This window comes from Hemiscyllium ocellatum, chromosome 2, assembly GCF_020745735.1.
Source record: "Hemiscyllium ocellatum isolate sHemOce1 chromosome 2, sHemOce1.pat.X.cur, whole genome shotgun sequence".
In the NCBI taxonomy this organism is placed as follows: Eukaryota; Metazoa; Chordata; class Chondrichthyes; order Orectolobiformes; family Hemiscylliidae; genus Hemiscyllium; species Hemiscyllium ocellatum.
In genome coordinates this window covers 52,552,461-52,573,076 of record NC_083402.1, presented here as the reverse complement: position 1 = coordinate 52,573,076, position 20,616 = coordinate 52,552,461, and the positions used below count along the sequence as shown (strand labels likewise).

The 20,616-nt window shown below is 40.5% G+C and overlaps 1 protein-coding gene across 4 annotated transcripts in view; it reads left to right on the top strand.

Moving 5' to 3' along the window:
- LOC132827541 (arrestin domain-containing protein 3-like) overlaps positions 1 to 20,616 on the top strand; it is a 72,383-nt gene that overhangs the window by 30,989 nt on the left and 20,778 nt on the right. For all 4 annotated transcript variants that reach the window (XM_060844172.1, XM_060844171.1, XM_060844175.1 and 1 more), the window contains exon 2: positions 15,923 to 15,995. In XM_060844172.1, the coding sequence (XP_060700155.1) occupies positions 15,923 to 15,995 (73 nt within the window). The remainder of the gene's footprint in view (positions 1 to 15,922; positions 15,996 to 20,616) is intronic.

The window sequence follows — 20,616 nt, the reverse complement described above, 5'->3', positions numbered from 1 at the left end:
TGTGCATCCCGGAGAATAGACCATAGAGCAGAGGTCCATGTGATGGAACTGCTTGGGATGAACTTTGACAAGAACCACTGCCTCTTTCTCCAGAATCCCTTTGATAGGCACATTCTAGTAGAAAATGTGTGACAGTCTCTGTCCCCCACCGCCACTTCAGGGGCAGTGTTCAGTGGCACAAATAGACTGGGCATGCAAGAAGGATTCCACAGGTAGTGTTCTTCTCACCATCAGCCAAGCGATGTCTGTGATTGTTGGAAAGTTCTGCTGATAAGGCATTCTGCCAAATGACTGTGACAATCTGCTCAGAAAACCACATGACCCTCCTTTACTTGCAGAGTCTCAAGGATGCTATGCACTGACCATTTCCTGATCACTTGTGGTCACATTTGCCTTTCGTTTGCAAATTTCTCCATGAAAGACAGGTGATATGGATCGGTCCAACTACTTAGAGCATTCCGCAGCAATAATTCGAGTCCCACCTTTTGCAAACACTGGGGACAGGTAGAAACTCAGTACAGTTTAACCTCGATTATCCGACATCGATTATCCAAATTTCAGATTATCCAAACAAATCTCAAAATCTGGATGCTTGGGCAGCTCCCCATCCCCATCAGATCAGTTATCTGAACACTCAATTATCTAAACAAAATACTCCCCACCTATGTAGTTTGGATAATCGAGGTTGTACTGTACATAATGACATTGGTGTTTTCATACCAAGGATCCATGCACAGTTTGATGCAGTCGCAAACAAAGGTGGCTATTGGGATAACAGTGGCATTGGGTATATTCTTTCCCTTCTTAAACTGCACATACATGGTATATATTCAGGGGCACAAACTGTTTTTCTGTCATCAACTAAGGTTGCAAATTTGGGTTGGAGGAATTTCATGAGGCTCCACCATGTTGTTGTTACTTCAGAATTTGTAAATATTTACAGTGCTGACCCGGCTAGTTAGAATGATTCCTCATTCCTCTTTGAAACTGACAGCAGCAACTGGCATCCACAATTAAACCAGGACGTTTAGAAACAAACAGACTCAGCAAGTCCCGCAGAAAATGTGATGAGAGGAGCAGAGTAGTTTCAAAACCAATATGACTCACCTTCAGTATTGAAAAGTGTTGGAAACTTTAATACATTTGGAAGGGACAGAGGTCTCGTGCAAAAGACAAAGGAGTTGTTAGTGGTGGAGAAAGGACAAAAGGATGTAAGATGCGTACAACAGTGTGAAAGAGAGGGAATGAGTTCACTGCTCAGAGCATAGAAAAGAAGGCACAAACAAGATTCTGAGACTCTGAAGGAGAGACAATATAAGAAAAATAGCTAACTGACATAATGCAACCAGTTTCTGAAGTTATTAAATTCAATATTGAGACTGTAAAGTGTGTAAACAAAAAAGATGAGGTGATGTCCCTGGAGCTTATGTTGTGCTTTATTGTGTTTTGCCTGTATTCGAGGTAAATTCAAATGCTGTTATCATTGGATTCTTCTCTGCAGTAGGGCCTGCTCGCATCTGCCCAAGTAACAACAGGAATTACTTGCAGTTTTGCATGTTAAAATGAAAGCCTGTGAAATTCACAGCAGAACCTTTATGGAATGAGGTACAACGAGATGTATGTCATAATTATTGATGGGGAATCCCCAGCTGTGAAATATATTTGAGGAATTTCTTAAAGTTTGTTTAGGGTCATCAGTGGTTGATATTTACTTCCTAAGTGGGCTGGGCTGTTGAATATTTATGGCTGTATTGGGCAGATTTTTAATCTATCAGGGAACTTAGGGTTATGGTGTGTCAGACAGGAAAGTGAAGCAAAGGCCACATCAGATCAGCTGTGATCTTAATGACTGGCAGAGCATACTGGATAGGGCGAATGCCCTAGCCCTACTTCTATTCTGTATAATCTTGTGATATTTTAGTTTTTAACTTTAATCTCATGAAAAGCAGATGCTAGTGCTTCATGAATAAGAACAGAAGTTGCTGGAAAAGCTCAGCTGGTCTGGCAGCATCTGTAAAGAAAAATCAGATTTAACATTTTGGGTCCAGTGACCCTGCCTCCGAACTGATGCTTTATATTTTGCTGTGTGTGATAGTGCTTCATTGTGATTGGCTGCTTATCCTGTTTGATGGCATAACTATTTTTAAACCCTGAAATTTCCCTATAACTGGTTACAGACCAATGTGTGAAATTCACACTACAGATATAGAGTATTGTTGATTTTAAAATATCAGCTGTTTCACACTGCTAAAGTACATTAGCATCACAAGTGGTGTTCACCACAAACAGTATGCTGCCATCAGGTCATACAGTCATACAACACAGAAACAAATCTTCAGATCAACTCAAGCATTCTGTCCAGGTATCTTAAACTTAACTAATTCCATTTGCCTGCATTTAGCCAATTTCCCTTTAAACCTTTCTTATTCATGTACTTGTCCAAATGTCTTTTATTAGCCAGGTTAGATCTCATGGAATACAGGAATACAGAACTAGCCATTTGAACACAGAACTGGCTCAAAGGTAGAAGACAGAGGGTGGTGGTGGAGGGTTGTTTTTCAGACTGGAGGCCTGTGATGAGTGGAGTGCCACAAGGATTGGTGCTGGGCCCTCTACTTTTTGTCATTTACATAAATGATTTGGATGTGAGCATAAGAGGTACAGTTAGTAAGTTTGCAGATGACATCAAAATTGGAGATGTAGTGGACAGCGAAGAGGTTACCTCAGATTACAACATAATCAGGACCAGATGGGCCAATGGGCTGAGAAGTGGCAGATGGAGTTTAATTCAGATAAATGCAAGGTGCTGCATTTTGGGAAAGCAAATCTTAGCAGGACTTATACACTTAATGGAAAGGTCCTAGGGAGTGTTGCTGAACAAAGAGACCTTGGCGTGCAGGTTCATAGTTCCTTGAAAGTGGAGTTGCAGGTAGATAGGATAGTGAAGAAGGCGTTTGGGATGCTTTCCTTTATTGGTCAGAGTATTTAGTACGGGATTTGGGAGGTCATGTTGCAGCTGTACAGGACATTGGTTAGGCCACTGTTGTAGTATTGCATGCAATTCTGGTCTCCTTCCTATCGGAAAGATATTGTGAAAGTTGAAAGGGTTCAGAAAAGATTTACAAGGATGTTGCCAGGGTTGGAGGATCTGAGCTACAGGGAGAGGCTGAACAGGCTGGGGCTGTTTTCCCTGAAGCGTCGGATGCTGAGGAGTGACCTTATAGAGGTTTACAAAATTATGAGGGGCATGGATAGGATAAATAGACAAAGTCTTTTCTCTGGGGTTGGGGAGTCCAGAACTAGAGGGCATAGGTTTAGGGTGAGAGGGGAAAGATATAAAAGAAACCTAAGGGCAGAATGTAGTACGTGTATGGAATGAGCTTCCAGAGGATGTGGTGGAGGCTGGTACAATTGCAACATTTAAGAGGCATTTGGATGTGTTTATGAATAGGAAGTGTTTGGAAGGATATGGGCCAGGTGCTGGCAGCTAGGACTATATTGAGTTGGGATATCTGGTCGGCATGGATGGGTTGGACTGAAGGGTCTGTTTCCATGCTGTACATCTCTATGACTCTAAATGTTGTAAGTGTACCAATGTCTACCACTTCCTCTGGCAGTTCATTCCACATATGAAACATGGATGAAAAAGTTGCTTCTTAGATCCCTTTTAAATATTTCTCCTCTCACCTTAAACTTGTGCTCTCCAGTATTGGACTCCCCTTCCCTTGGTAAAAGACCTTGGTTATTCACCCTATCCATGCCCATCATGACTTTATATGGTTATGCTTCAGCCTCCGACATTCCAGGGAAAAATGTCCAGCCTCTCTTTATAACTCATACCTTCCAGTCCCAGCAACGTCCTTTTAAAGTTTTTCTGCACCTTTTCCAGTTTAACAATATCCTACGTATAACAGGATAATCAGAATTGTACACAATAGTCTAAAAGTAGCCTTACTAATGCCCTATACTCAGTGCTCTGACCAATGAAGGCAAATGTGCCAAAGGCCGTCTTCATCACGCTGTCGACCTGTGATACGGCTTTCAGGGAGCTACGTAGCTGAAGGCCTCAATCTCTCTGTTCAACAGCACTCCCCAGAGCCTTCCCTTAATTGTGTCAGTCCTGCCCTGATTTGTCTTATCAAAATGCAATATTTATCTAAATTAAACTCCATCTGCCATTCCCTGGCACATTGGCCCACCTGGTCAAAGTCGAGTTGTACTTTTAGATAATCTTTTTCACATCCACTATTTTACTAGTTTTGCTGTCATCCACAAACTTACTAACCATGCTTCTCAGATAAATGAGAAATAGCAGGGGACCCAGAACCAATAAGTTGGTCATGAACCTCTAGTCTAAAGAAGAACCCTCTACCACCATCCTCTGTCTCCTACATCAAGCCAATTTTGTATCTAGTTGCTTAGTTGTTCCTGTATCCCATGTGTTCTAACCTTACGAACCAGATGACCATGCAGAACCTGAGCTAAAGCCTTGCTAAAGTCCATATAGACAACATCTACCACCCGGCCTTCACCTATCTTCTTGGTCAACTCTTCAAATAAACTCAAGACACAATTTTCCATTCAGAAACCCATGCTGACTAACCATAATCAGCCCTTGCCTTTCCAAATATATATAAATCCTGTCTCTCAGAATCCCCTCTAGCAACTTACCCACCACTGATGTCAGGCTCACTGGTCCATAGTCCCTTGATGTTTGCTAACAGCCTTTCTTAATTAATAGCATATTAGGTCAAAAGGACACTCTGTCTACCACACAATTGAGTAATGTGAATTTCAACACCAGTATGATGCCTGGTATTTAGGCTGAAAGTACCGAAAGCTGGCAGATTGTATGAAACATGTTTCTCTGGCTGCTTGCAACAACCTTACCCATCAAGTCACACTTGTAAAACTCACAAAGTAATATCCAACATTTTGGTGTGATTACGCGATTGGACAGCATTTGCTGGACAATCAGAAGTGTGAGAAGAAATTTAGAATTGTCAGTCAGGCTCATGTATACAGTGGGGCAGTTTTTGGGATCAGGAATGGTGATGTCACCTAAGGTTCCTCTATGGTGGTCGGTCACAGTATGTCTACACTGAGGTGACCATTATAGATGGCCTCCCTGCCATTGAGATACTTTAGGAGATAAACTTTACTTTCTGCTGAAATGTGAGCAGCTTTGCCTGGGAAATAACTGTTCCAGATTTGGGAGATGCCAGACATTTGGTAAGCTTAACATCAACCTATGGGAGTGCAGTCCTACACACCGTAGAGTAACTTTAAATAATGCAGAAGGTGGCCATTCATCCCATTAAGTCTGTGCTAGCTCTCCATAGATTAATTCTGTAATTTCTACTCCTTTTCTCTACCCTTGTAGTCTTACAAATTTGCTTTCTTAAAGGGCCCATTCAATTTCTTTTCAAATCATTGATTTTCACTGCTTGCACCATCGTCATGGATAACAAGTTCCAGGTTATTATCAGTTCATGGGCAAACTCATACTTTCTCAATGGGAGTACCTTGCATCCTCTGTTCAAACATTTGTCTGTGTCACCTAGTCCTAGTACCATAAGCAAACAGAAACAGATTTTCTTTATCTAACTAGTCCAAACCTGTCAATATTTTGTGCACCTTTACCATCTTTAGGGACGGCATGGTGGTGCAGTGGTTAGCACTGCTGCCTCACAGCACCAAAGTCCCAAGTTTGATTCCAGCCTTGGGTGACTGTTTGTGTGGAGTTTGCACATTGCCTGCGTGGGTTTCCTCCCACAGTCCTTTTTTTTTGTCATCACAAAGATGTGCAGGTTAGGTGAATTGGCCATGCTAAATTGCCCATAGGTTAGGTGCGTTAGTCAGAGGGAAATGGGTCAGGGTGGGTTACAGACCCATTTCCCTCTGACTAACGCACCAACGGTTGGTGTGGACTTGTTGGGCCGAAGGGCCTGTTTCCACACTGTAGGGAATTTAATCTAATCTAATCTCTCCTCCCTTTGCTTCAAGGTAAACAACTCCAGCTTCTTCAATCTAATCTTGTATCTAAAATCCCTCATTCATTCAATCATTCTGATAAAACTTTTCTACACATCTTGAGGAACCTTGTATTTTCTTAAAGTGTGATAGATTCAATGTTCTAATGAACCAATACTAGTTAGTGTTTGTTTTGATTCTACAGGCATGGGCTGGTTGAGCATAATCTGTATCCACCCAATTACAAGAAATGGAAATAATAGGCAGTTTGGTTTGATCTTGCATGAATGACTTGCATGCTAGACATCATTCTGGCACTGAAATTCACATATGATGCCAAGGAATATTGCGTGACTAAAGTACCAAATCATGCTGTTCAGTGGTAGTTGTACACAATTGCAATTTCCCTGCAGTTTTTCTCCTCTATTTAAATCACTATTTGGAGATTTATATAATCTTTCAGTAGGGCCATCACACCCTTTCATTTTGCTCCTCGTCTTTAACCAAGTGGATGAAGTTTTTGCACATCAAGAATATTCCTATTGTCCTACACAAAATATCTTCCCTAATCAATTTTCCACCCACCCCCTCCCCACACCCTTATTTTTACCCCACCTTGTCCTTTTTGGACATTTTATATCCTTGAATATTGAGCATTTAGTTTCACAATTCCCTTAAGTGCCACAATATCACTTTCCCCAGCAGCACTTTATGCTTAAACACTGATGAATGAATCCAATGTGTCCTCCAAATCTAGCTCATTTGTTTCTCTCTGCATAATTTCCTCACCACCTCTCTTTGATGTTATGAGCCTGTCTGTTCCCCTGATTTTGGAACCTCCTATAACTTACTACCTTTTATTATTCCCTCCTGTGCAGTCCCTTGCTTAATGGTCAGGATTAGACTCATTCGGGGCATCATCATTCTGGATCAGTGGTGCTGGAAGAGCACAGCAGTTCAGGCAGCATCCAACGAGCAGCGTTCCTAGCAGTCTCTAATGATACCTTTTGACAGTAACGTGTATCGTAAAGACTACCATACTTGTACCTTTTCCTAGTTTTTCCTACTCTCCATGAAAAGCAACTATCTTCTATAGTATCTGCTAAATGAACACTTGGAACATACAGATCCCCGATAAAGGGCTCCTGCCTGAAATGTCAATTTTCCTGCTCCTCGGATGCTGCCTGACCTGCTGTGCTTTTCCAGCACCACTCTAACCTTGACTCTAATGTCCAGCATCTGCAGTCCTCACTTTTGCCTACTTGGAATTATTGTTCCTGACGCTGCACAGTAACACTGGCTGCCCCTTGAGATCAGTGATGCACCTCACTTCTACAGGCTGACGGTTCATAACAGGCAGATGTGGACTGATGATCACTGTCACTGTGTAAAGGTGAGGGGGTGGTTGGTGGATGTATAATAGAGTTTGGACTGCCAACCCTGGAGGCATGGGGACACAGGGTGGCTAAGACTAAGGTGTGCTGGTGTGAGAAAACCTGCCTCTGTTCCCTGGCGTTCTGCCCCATTGTTTTAGAAGTTGTTAGGAATTCCAGCTTCATTGCCCACCCTGCTCCTCCCTGCCCCCAAAACCTAAGCGCATGCTAAAGCAGCTGGAGATATCTCTGTTTATCCAAGACACAAGAAATTCTCAAATGGGGCAGGAATAGCAAGCAACAAGAATAATTTGCTCATCTATTTCAAATAAATCTGTACTCCTTTAAAAATATAGCACATTATTTAATTTGTGAGCTTGAATCAATGCTTCTCATCTGCTCCTTACTTTTGTTTTAAAATCAACTTGTCCAGGCCTCTAGGTTGAGTAGGACTTGAACCCTGGTCTTCTGGCACTGAGGTTGGAATACTGCCATTGTTTCTTTTGTGCTACAGTCTTTGCTTATACTGTTGTTAATTGGGAAGGTGATGGCCTTGTGGTATTATTGCTGGACTATTAATCCAGAGATTCGGGTCGTGTTCTGGGGACCCAGGTTCAAATCTTACCATGGCAGGTGGTGGAATTTCAATTCAGTGTAACTCTTGAATGAAGAATCCAATGATGACCAAGAAGCTGTTGTAAAAACCCATCTGGTTCACTAATGTTCTTTATCCCATCTTAAAAGCAATTTTCATTGGAATCCCAAAATGCTGTTTTTCTGGTAATCCCTTTAATTAGACCTTTAGGAAATAAACACCCATTAGCATCGCGTAACTCATCTACTAACATTTTTAAAAATAAAGATGCCAGAATTGTGCATTTGGGTGATTTGTCTGGTGGAATGCTGCGAACAAGATATGAAGAACTCAGACATGCTGAGATTTCTCACACCCAAAAGGAGTGACTGGTTCAGGGAGCATGGAATAAGCATTGGACTTGATATGCTGGGATTCTGTACTTTTGGGCTCTTGGCGGTTTGCTATGTTTAGCAGTCTGGTGAGAATGGAAATTGTTGCAGCCTTTGTATCAACAGTTATGCTTATCTTAAGGCTAATACACCCTTTGAAGAAACACACAGTGATAATGTTTCTATTGCTGGACCAGGAGGCCTGGGATCAAGTCCCATCTGTCAACAAGTTGATTCAAAAATATAGGTGAAACATGCCTCGACTACCGTCACAGGCAGTGCATACCAAACCCCCACACCCTCATTCTTTTGGCAGTACAGATTTGAAGGGATTGAAGGCTTTTTCCGTACTATATGGTTCTATATATAGTGATCATTGTTCTTGCTGGCCACTTCTGCCCTGTTCTTCTATTCCCTATCCTTTTTAGGTGAATCCAGTACCTTCCCTATACCACACACCTTGACAACAACAGTTTGTTTGTGGTTACAGCACCCACATCTTTTGAGGGGCCTTTGATGATTGTTGAAGTTTTGTGGGAAGAAGTAGTGCAGGAAAAGTGCTGTGATCAAAAAGTGAGCAGTTTTGAGCTAAAATTCTTTTCGATAATAAATCTTATTCATAGTTTCTCTCCAGATTCAAAGTTCATTTTGTTCTTTCCAAGTCTTAAAACATGTTAAAAATCACACAACGCCAGGTAATAGTCCAACCGATTTATTTGGAAGCACTAGCTTTCAGAGCACTGCTCCTTCATCAGGCAGATACCTGATCCTACACCAGCTCCTCCACATCATGGCCATCATTAAAACATTAAAAGCAATTGAGAATTGTAACTACTGGGTTTTGACCCTGCTGTTTATATTTCTTCCTCTTCTCTTCCATTAGTACAGGAGGTTTTGCAGCAAAATGGTAAACACCCATCAGGCTTTAAATTCACTGCATGTGACATTTGAAGCTGTAGGATTTGTCTACTTGTGCAGAATCACAACTTGAGAATTGCATTTTATGGCAGTTTTTGTCTTGTTCTCATCAAGACAATTCACAAGAATACAATTCTAGGGGTAAATGAACACGTATATTGCATGAGATGAGAATATTAATTGGTAAGCAAGTGATCTCTGATAGAGGCGTGCCAGAATCTGTAAATGGACAACGGTGTGATCAAGAACAAACACAATTGCAATATAAATGTTTGTTTTTCCCTTGAATTGGTATTCTTGAATTGTGTTGATGCGAGTAGGATGAAAAACTTGGACAAAATGTGTCTTGTTCAGCAATACTCAAGTTCTGTAAAACTGGATGCGTCACAACTGTTACAAGTAAATCTGAGAAATGTGTATAGACTTGCATGAAGCCCTGCTTTAGAATACTGAAATTAGATAAACAGGAAGTTTGTGCAAGCTAATAAAGAGACATTCTTCATTTCTGGAAGCCTTGAAAAATCTGTTCAAGCTTGTATGAATTCCTGTCACAGCCTGAAGTCAGATGAAACAGGAGGATAATCGATTTGTTTGGAATCGTGACTGATTTGATTTATGTAACCCTTGAGGAATTTGGACAAGCTTTGACCAAATTAATAATATCAGACAAATCACTTAAATGGATCCTGGGTGATACAGAGCTTAAAATTTACCTCCTGGCTTCCCTGAGTCTGGATACTACCTGCAAGGCACAAGTCAGGAGTGTAATGCAATCTTCCCCACTTGCCTTGTCAACAACAGTTGAGAAACTTGGCACCATCCAGGACAAAGCGGTTCACTTGATTGGCACCAGATCAGCTCTCTCCACCTCCTGACTCTCAGTAGCAGTATATAAAATTAGGAATGTACTTCTAAGGCTCTATAAAGCTCTAGTCAGATCACATTTGAAGTACAGTGCACAGTTTTGGGCCCCATATCTCAGGAAGGATGTACTAGCAGTGGAGCGTGTTCAGAGGAAGTTCATGAAAATGGTCTCAGGAACGAAAAGCTTAACATATGAGGAACCTTTTGAGGACTCTGGGTTTATATGTAATAGAGTTCAGAAGAAAGGTGGGGGGGGGGGGGAACTAATTGAAACCTATAGAATACTGAATGGCCTGGGCAGGGTAGATGTTGGGAAAATGTTTCCATTGGTAGGAGAGACTTGGACCCAAGGGCATAACCTTAGAGGAAAGATAAGACCTTTTAGAATGAAGCCAAGGAGAAACTTCTTCAGCCAGAGAGTGGTGGATGTATGGAATTCATTGCCACTGAAGACTGTGGAGGCCAGGTCATTGAGTATATTTAAGGCTGAAATAGATAGGTTCTTAAGTATCGAGTGGATCAAAGGTTACAGGGAGAAAGTGGAGAATGGGGTTAAGAAACTTAAGAGCCATGATTGAATGGCACAGCTGACTCGATGGGCTGAATGGCCTAATTTCTGCTCCTTATGGCCTTTATCATCCAGAAGCTACACTGCAGAAATTCATCAAAACTTCTTAGATAGTACTTTCCAAACCCATGTGCCTGATGAATCATGGGAACACCATGCCTCCAAGATCCCCTCCAAGCCGCTCACCATCCTGACTTGGAAAAATATCATCATTCTTTCAGTGTCACTGCTTCCACATCTGGGACTGTCCTCCTGAACAGCATTGTGGGTATACCTATACTGTGTGGACTGCAGTGCTTCAAGAGATAGCTTACGACTATCTTGTCAAGGGCAATTAGAGATGAGCAATAAATGCTGTTCCATGACACATCACATGAATGAATTAGAAAAAGTACAGAACTGGGTCAACAGCAGACCTGTGGTGTGGTGTGGCAGTCTCAGCACAGAACACTGCAGTTGTTCAAGCATATGCATTCTATGTCCATGTGATTAGCTGCATGTGAGTGTCAATATTATTAGGGAACAAGTTTAACAAGTCCTTTGATTTAGTTATTGGAAGTCACAACTTACAGCAACTACTGAAGGAAAATGTAACTCTCTTCCTTCTAGTTTATTGTAGTTTTTACTACAGAGAACAGAGAGCTCTGAGCTGAGGGAGCTGTGATGATTTTTCTCTTTTGTCAGTGACAAATTGTATAGCAATCCGAAACCTAGCTGTTGGCAAGCTGGGGGCTTTTGTCATCATTAACTTGTCACTAGTTGACAGTAAATTAGCTGCTTGTGCCAGGCTGAATCTCCATTTGTAGTCACTACTCAGCTGCTACCCATCTGTAAAATTCACTCCAACTATTGCTTGAATAAGAAACTGCATAAATGGTGCTCGCAAAGATTGTCATGTTACTTTTAAAACCTGAAGTGATCCTTCAACAATCTTTTGTTTTTATTTTTAATTGTCCTTTTCCCATTTCAGTTCACAATTAAAAATACAGAAAAACAGAAAGACACTGTCTTTAAGCTTTCCACCTGTCAAGATCCTTTATGGTTTATGGCACCTAACAAAACCACTCTGAATAGCACTGGAGATCAGCTTGTATCTGCAACCAATCAGCATTACTGTACATTCACACAGATAATAAAAGCTGCCAGCCAAGAATTTAAAAAAGGAATGAAACATAATTAATAACTTAATTACAGAACAAACAAAAATCATCATTCTGATTTTTTTAACCACATCCGTGCTTGAACATTAACCTCTGAAAGCCCTGATAAAGTTTCAGTCCAACTGCGGTTGAATTTCGGCACACCACCAGTGGGTGCACCTATTCCCATCAAATTTTCTACAGCCATTTATAATGGAAAGGGAGTATTCAATGGACTGTAGTACTGCTGGAAGCACCAAGAATCAAAGAGATCTTGGCGCACTTATCCCCCAGTCCCTTAAGGTTTCAGAACAGGAGGATAAAATAACTATGAAGACATATGGTATTAGCTGAAGCATAGAATTTAAGAGTAGGGAGGTTATTCTGCAACTGTATAAAACATTGGTTAAACTAGAGTATTGTGTGCAGTTCTAGAATCCACATTACAGGAGGAATATGATACCACTGGAAAGGGTGGAGAGGAGATTTACCAGGATGCTGCCTAGCTTGGAGAGTTTCAGATATAGAAATTGGACAGACTGAGTTTGTTTACCCTAGAGCATAAGGGATTGATAAGGGACATGATTAAGATGTATAAAATTATGACCATCATAAAAAATGTAAATAGGAAGAAACCTTTCCCCTTGATGGTGGGTTCAGTGGAATAGATTTAAGGTACGAGCAGAGGGTTCAGAAGAGATGTAAGGAAAGAGTTTTCTGGCACTCACTGCCTGGAAGGGCAATGAAGACAGAAACCCCTAGAATATTTAAGAAGTATTTTGATGTGCATTTGCAATGTCAAAGCATAGCAAGGCTATGAATCAAGTGCTAAAAAATGACACTAAAATAGTTAGGAGGTCGTTTTGACCAGAGTGGATTTCTTTCTCCTATGCTGTCAATCTCTAGGACTCTATTTAGATGTATATTTATAAAAATTCTCCAGTGACCCCTTCTACAAAACTGAAGGTAGTTATATGGTTCAATACATAACGTAAATATTATTTGACAAATCCTTGCAACTTGTTTGTGATTAAATGGCTATCCAGATTTTGGTTATATTGGATGAGAAATTTCCAGGAAGTGGCAATCTCATGAGTCCGTGTGTCTGGGCCCACAGAGTGTCAGATCCCAAGGCAGGAGGTAACAGGTTGTGGGAGGGAGTTTGTCTCTGATGTAGGATTGGTGTAGTTTGTGGGGGGAAGAGTGGGGATGGTGGTGGAATAGACCATGTATTTAATTATGTAACTTTTCCTGAGTAACTGTTTGACTCATGCCCTTTAGTTTGTGATAGATGATAGTGCTGGCAAAATATGCAGAGTATTATCACAAACATCTTTGTCCGGTTACAAAGTCATGGTTTCAATGATTTCTTTGGAGCAATTCTCAAGAGACACCTGAAAGTGTTTGGACAATGAAATGGACATCGCAGTATCATCCAAATGTTCCTGCTAAAAGTTTGCCCATTGCTGATAACATTCTGATTAACTGTTAGCTGTTCAATGTGCTTTTCTATTTAATATATGTACATGATGCAAACCGAAAGAGTGGGACAAAGTCCAAAATTCAATGTTATTCTAGTTATGTGCTGTATCACCATTTCATAGTATTTTCAGTACTTTTCAAGACATTCCATTGTGCAGAAAACAAATATCTCTAGGTGTCTCAGTGTTAGCTGCATGAAAGAATAATTCCCACAGACAAGTAAGGCTGTGCAGTTGCCCAACAGCCAAAACAGGCTGTTTTTCACTAGGCCTGCTTTCCATGTAATTTTACACATTCTCCAGTTGCTGATTGTCATATCCCTTAATAGTTAACCCTTAATAGCCTGTTTTGGAGATAGCATTTTTAAGTCCGACATTACAATTACCTAATCAACAAATAATCATCAAACAAAATCAGTACATCGAGATCAATGAGAAATGTGATTGATAATGGAGATAACCAAATTCACTTATCAGGACTACCTTCATCTAAGCATATAATTGTCTCTAATCCTTTCTGATGCTCTAGATGTTATACCATATTGGCTTCAACATGGAAGCAACATTCATTGGATGGATCATGGCTAACAAAGTTGCTTCAATATCATATCCCAAACCCATGTCACAAGTTGGAACTGAACTGCACACTTGCAGTTATACAGTGGAAATCTTTTGTCTGACTGTCCATTGCACTGATCAGTTGTGTTCTGACACTTGAGACCTGGAAATACTCACCTGTACTTTTTACAGCAGAGCTAGATTACACTATTAACAGTGATTTATTTTGAAGTAATTGCTGACCATTTTTCAATGATGCCACCACTTCCAGAGTTGGAGGATCCTTTCAAGCAGAGAGTTACATTGGATTCAAAGTAGTTAGAAGATTTGTAGCGCGGGTGCTCGTTGTTGTGGTTCTGTTCGCCGAGCTGGGGATTTTTGTTGCAAACGTTTCGTCCCCTTTCTAGATGACATCTTCAGTGCTTGGGAGCCTCCTGTGAAGCGCTTCTGTACTGATTCCTCCGGCATTTATACTGGTTTGAATCTGCCGCTTCCGGTTGTCAGTTGCTGTCACTGCAGCAGACAGCAACTGACGATCGGAAGCAGCAGATTCAAACCATCTGAAGATGTCACCTAGAAAGGGGACGAAACGTTTGCAACAAAAACCCCCAGCTCGGCGAACAGAACCACAACAGTTACATTGGGTTTCTCAACACTTCCTCCATACCATTCTATAGTTGTTCTGACAGCCCACGAAGGGTTCAGAAATGATTCCCAAGCATGTTTCCAGGGTTGGAGGGTTTAAGCCATAAGGAGAGGCTGAATAGGCTGGGGCTATTTTCCCTGGAGCATTAGAGGCCGAGGGGTGACCTCATAGAGGTTTACAAAATCACGAGAGGCATGGATAGGGTGAATAGCCAAGGTCTTCTCCCAAGGTAGGGGAGTCGAAAAATAGGTGAGGGGGAAAGATTTTAAATGGAGCTAAGGTGCAGCTTTTTCATGCAACTGGTGGTGCGTGTATGGAATGAAGAAGTGGTTGAAGCAGGTATAATTATGACATTTAAAAGACATCTGGATGGGTACATCAATAGGTAGGGTTTAGAGGGATATTGGCCAAATGCTGGCAAATGGGACTCGATCAGTTTAAGATATCTGGTCAATATGGATGAGTTGGACTGATGGGTTTCTTTTTGTGTGTACAGCTCTCTGACTATATGACAAGATATGTGCTTCAAAATAGTGCATACCTCATATCACCAGGTTTGAGCAGGCAGAGTGGATACACATGCATCTTCTATATACTTCATTAAAACGGAAGTGTTGAGTTAAATGACAACAAAGCCCAATAATGACATGAGTCTATTGGAGAAGCTCTCTACTCACTTTGTGACCATTTGCAATCAGTGTCTAAAGTGAATTTGCAGCAGGTATTTTCCCTGTTTTCTCTTGGGTAGCCCATTTTTTCAAATACGAGAACCAGTAATTGATACATCATCTTTTGCTTGTCTTCAGTGGCTAATTACTCTTGAATAATACTCTTGAATAATACTTGATGTGAGGGCAAGATGGCTGATGCACAAAGACACAGTTTTAATGTTAGTAGAAAACCTTTAATAACTATTCATACTCAACAACATGGCCTTCCACTTTTGGAAATAATGTAAATCTGGATCCCGGGAGGGGCCTCTCGGGTTCCCCGATCGGTCAAATAAACATAATGTTATGTCTTACTTAGTTAATTCATACTATGAACAGGGCATTGTTTGCTAATCTCTTTCAATTACTCCAGGAATGCAGTTTCCAGCAGAGTTAGATGCCATTGTTCCTAGAAGCCATTTTGTTATGTTATTTTATGTTACTTACATTAAGAAGCCATTTTGTAGTTAATAAAAGCATGCATTAAATGGTTGCTCCTGACAACAGCCTAAATCCAGATTTTAGATCCTCAGTAACACTGAATCTTTACATGAGATGATCTAACATTCCCAGTATAATAAGAAAAATGTTCTATCTAGGATCACTTAACACCTGAGATGCAGAGATCTCAGCACAAGAATCAAATTACTGGTTCTAGTATAGCCTATAATAAGATTTTTCCTTTGGTATTTCTAAACAACTAACTCATTGACATTTTTTTTCCAGATGATTCTGAACAACTTACAGTTCTACCTCCAGGCAGACATGAATATCCATTCAGCCTTGTGCTTCCACATTCGTGAGTTTGTGACAGTATTATATACTATTGTGCTGAATTTTAGATTGTTCCTCTATCCTGCCCGTCATAGATGGTTACAACACAGAAGGAAGCTGTTCAGTTAATCATGTTCTTGTTGCAAGAACAACTACTCTATTTCTTTTCTGCCATACTTTCCCTGAAGACTTGTAAAGTTTTCTCTTCCAGCACTTAGCCAATTACCTTCAGCTACAATTGAGTCTTCCTGCACCATCTACCCAAGCAGTGTGTCCATATCCCAGTCACTTCTTGATTTAAAATAAAAGTTTTTCCCACAGTTTGCTGTTGGTTCTTTTGCCAGTCACCCTAAGTGGTGCCCTCTGGATCTTGATTCTTCTGTCAATAGTAACAATTCATCTCTGTTTCCAGATTCTGAGCACATCTGTCAAGTTGCCTCCTGCCCTTCTCTTCAAAAGGGAGAGGAACCCCAACTTCTGTAACCTGTCCCTGTAACTGATGTTTCTCATCCTGGTCACCATTTTCATCTTTTTCTGCACTCACTCCAAGGCTTTCACATATATTGTAAAATACATTCTACAATACAATGCTCAAAATTAGACATAATATTCTTGTTGAAACCAAACTACACTGTAGTTTGTTTTAAAGGTTTAAAGGTTTTTCAGTTCTTCATAAAGTCCAGGATCTGATATGGCCTTGTAAACTTTCTAACCTGCCCTGCTAATTCCATTGGAATGCCTATGTTAACTCCCATGTCTTTCTATACACTAAATTTATAATTGTCAGACTCCTCTATATCTGAGAGATGCTTCTTCAAGTCACTTGTTGGATGGTTGCCTGCATAATGGGTACCTGGCACTTTTGATTGTATTTTGAAAGTAAGTATTCTTTGGTTCTACAAATAATTTTGATAATCTGCTGACAATATTGCTTCATAACTAGAGTGATGAGTGTGGTTTGAAACTATATCCATTTGATTCAGGCATCTGTGCTAACATTAAGCGAAGAATTATGAATTAGAATTTGATTTTGATAAATATCCATCTTGCCCACGCATAGTTCTACTTTTGATCTTCCCACAGTAGCATGTCTAAATTTAACTTTGCTAATATGCCCACATTCCACAAGCTGCTGTTGTGGGAATTTCAATCTGTGTCACAACATTAACCTGGGCCTCTGGAATACAAGCCCAGTTGCATTACCACTATGCTACCATTGTCCATTGCTTGAAATGATAGTAAGCATGTTATGTTCCAGTTATGCAGGTCATATATTATGTACAGTCTTGACCCTATATAAAGAAAGATAAAGAAAGATATAAGAGCATTGAAGGTAGTTCAGAGGAAGTTTACGAGATAGATACAGGAATTGGACCATTGGCATTTGACTCAGAGGAGAATCAAAGGACTACTCAACAGATAGCAAAGGAAGTTCTAAATTGGAATGCTGTAATATTGCACCAGTATTTCAAATGAACAACTAATTCTAGGAAGTTGCCCTAAAATATTGCTGCTCTTTTTCTTTACATGATGGTGTTTTTTTAAGGAAATCTTAGCATGTTTCTATATTCAATAGATTGCACACCACACACTTCAGAACCCCAGTATTGAATACTGTCCATTTTAAATGGCATCTTGGAGTTGGCAATGAAATGGCAGTGGTTATGTTTCTGGACGAGTTTGGAGGGCCTGCTTCCACCAAGGTTCCATTTGTAATTTGAAACAAAGCATAGATTGTTAGGAACTGCACACAGTGGGCTGACATTTGATTACCTCACCTTTTGATAGACGTTCTATTGAATAGAAATGAAAACTAGCTGAGGTACAATCTAGGCTGTCAGTTCACCATCACTTGTTTTTTGCTGAGTCTTAAAAGTTAAAGTTATCCTCAATGATTCTGACCTTCAATAAATACTAGTTTAGGTTATGATTTATTGCAATATTTGGAAATGGTACAGTACAGAAAGCACTCATGATGATCCTTGCAAAGCCTTCTATCAATCTTCCATTGTCACACTGCCTCCTGTGTCACGAGACTCAATACCCACTCTGATCTGTCTGAGCTCAATTTGCAGACTTCCCTTTTCAATGTTGCCTTGGAATTTTCACTCTGTTCTGCCCAAGTGCCTTTCCCGTTTTGTTGCTGATTGTGTTCCAGATCCTCCCTTGCAGAGATAAACATTAAAGTTAAAGAAATTAAAAAGAAATTGACGTTGTTTTCCTATTTTAAATAATTGTTTCATAATAATAAGGCTCAATGCATTGTCTTTTTCAATGAACTGTCCTCGAAAATTGGCTGATATCCTTGTGGCAGATTGTATGAGTTAATGGACTAGTTTTAAACTAGTGCTTGGTGTGAAGATTGATCACAACAGACAGGATGAATAAAGCCTTTATTAATGACACAGATTGTATATTGTCAGTGGGACCCACATCGTTCTTTGTTGTGAAGTCATTACTCTGTTTTGCACCATGTGCTTACTTGTGGTTTGGGAAAGGATGCATTGTCTTCACAAGCCATTTCTGTCAACCTTTAAAAGGCTTTCAACCACCATGCTTGGCAGTCAATTTTCTTTGAACCTTAAACTATCAATTTCTCCATGAACATCCTGTCCCTCCTCTCAGTGCTTACAGACGTGGAAAATCTATCAGTAAGCCATCTTCGTGTCCAAGTTTTAGTTGAGATACTTCTTAACAAAAAAAACTGCAGATGCTGAAGATTTGAAACAAAAACAAAAATTGCTAGAGAAACTCAGCAGGTCTGGCTGCACTTGCAGAGAGAAAGCAGAGTTAATGTTTTGGGTCCAGTGACTCTTGTTCACTAATTTCTCTCCACAGATGCTGCCAGATCTGCTGAGTTTCTCCAGCAATTTCTGTCTTTGTGCCTGAGGAACACCTTCTCCAGTTCTGCAAAACTGGTATTTCCTTTCCTCACTACAGTATTCCTAACTTTGAGAACTCCTGCTCCTTTACTGTCATAACTATTCCCTAAAAGAAAGAAATGAAGATAAACACCTTTCTCCTCCTCCTCATTACTGTTAAATATCAGTAGCTGGAATTTCCAAGTTACACTATGCTATTAACAGGAATTACTGAGTAAAGGATAAGCTACACCAACAGTATTGCAAGAGATCACATGATAAAGAAATTTTAAAGAGAGAAATTATTGCGTATGCTTTATGTGAAACCTAAGTATGTGTATAGTTCCTGGAATGCTGAATAAAGGACAGTTTTTAAAATACATCATACTGCAACCATTCTCAATGTAAAGCATCCACCTTTTTAACAAGACTACCACCACGGTAAAAATAAATCAATGAAAGTGACCTCTTACACCTCTATTTGAGCTTTGTATGAATCATTCATCAAAGTGCTGGCATTAGAGAAGGACCAGAGAATGTTTATAAGAAGGGTTGAAGGGCTTATCATATGAGGAGCAGTTGAGGACTCTAGATCTATACTCAACGGAGTTTAGAACGATGAGGGAGGGTAAAACCGTAGAAAGGGAGATTTCTAATCCCATCTTCCCACACATGACCCATAGCCCTACAGATCCAGGTCCTGTTTGAAAGATCTCTTTCTCCACCATCCACTCAGGCAGCAAATTCCAGCTACCAAGCATCCTCTGTGTAAAGAAGATTTTCTTACCTCATCTCTAATCCTTCTGCCAGTGACCTTGCATTTCTGACTTCTGATTTTTGAACTCTCTGCCAAGGGCAACAAGTTCCTCTTGTCTACCTCTACCCCTCACAGTTTTGCATACTTCAATCATATCATAGAATGATGCAGCATGGAACCAGATCATTCTGATGAAGCTTCCCAAATTAAACAAGTCCCACTTACCTGCATTTGGCCCATCTCCCTCTAAACCTTTCCTATTCATGTCTCTTTCTAAATGTCTCTGAAATGTTACTGTACCTGCATCTATCACTTTCTCTGGCAGTTTATTCCACATATGAACTATCCTCTATGTGCAAAGGTTGTTCCTCAGTTTCCTTGTAAATCTTTCTCCTGTCACCTTTAAAATGTGCCCCATCCTAGGGAAAAGATGTTTGCTATTCACCTTAACTATGCCCCTCATGATTTTATAAACTTCTGGAAGGAAACCTCTCAACCTCCTACGCTCCAGTGAAAAAAGTCCCAACCTATCCTTCTAACTCAAACCCTCCAGTCCCAGCAACATCCTGGTAAGCCTTTTCTGAACTTTCCTTCCTAAAGTGGCCTCACCATGGTCTGTACAACATCAACATGACATCCCAACTCCTATTCTCAGTGGTCTCAACAATGAACTCACCTCCTATTTTCTATGTATCCATGAGGCCTTCTCCACTCAAGAAGCACCCAAGCACCTTTTCAGACAAGAGACTCCCTCTCCAACATTTTAAAATATTAAATAATAAACCAGTCCACATTGTGCTCTTGGTACCTTGCACATTTGCTGCAAGGTACCATATGCTCTTCATATGGTACCTTGCAGCAAAGAGCTGATGAAGGCTGGGAGAGAGAGCCGTAAAGCCTCACTGAGCCCTAGGTCTGTCCCCTCCAAGCAGTTAGCCTGTTCCCCAAAGCTCCAGTCAGCCCCTGAATGTAGGCCTTAATGTGCCTGAATGGTCTCAGCCCCCTGCAGCAGGTGGTTCTGCTGCAGC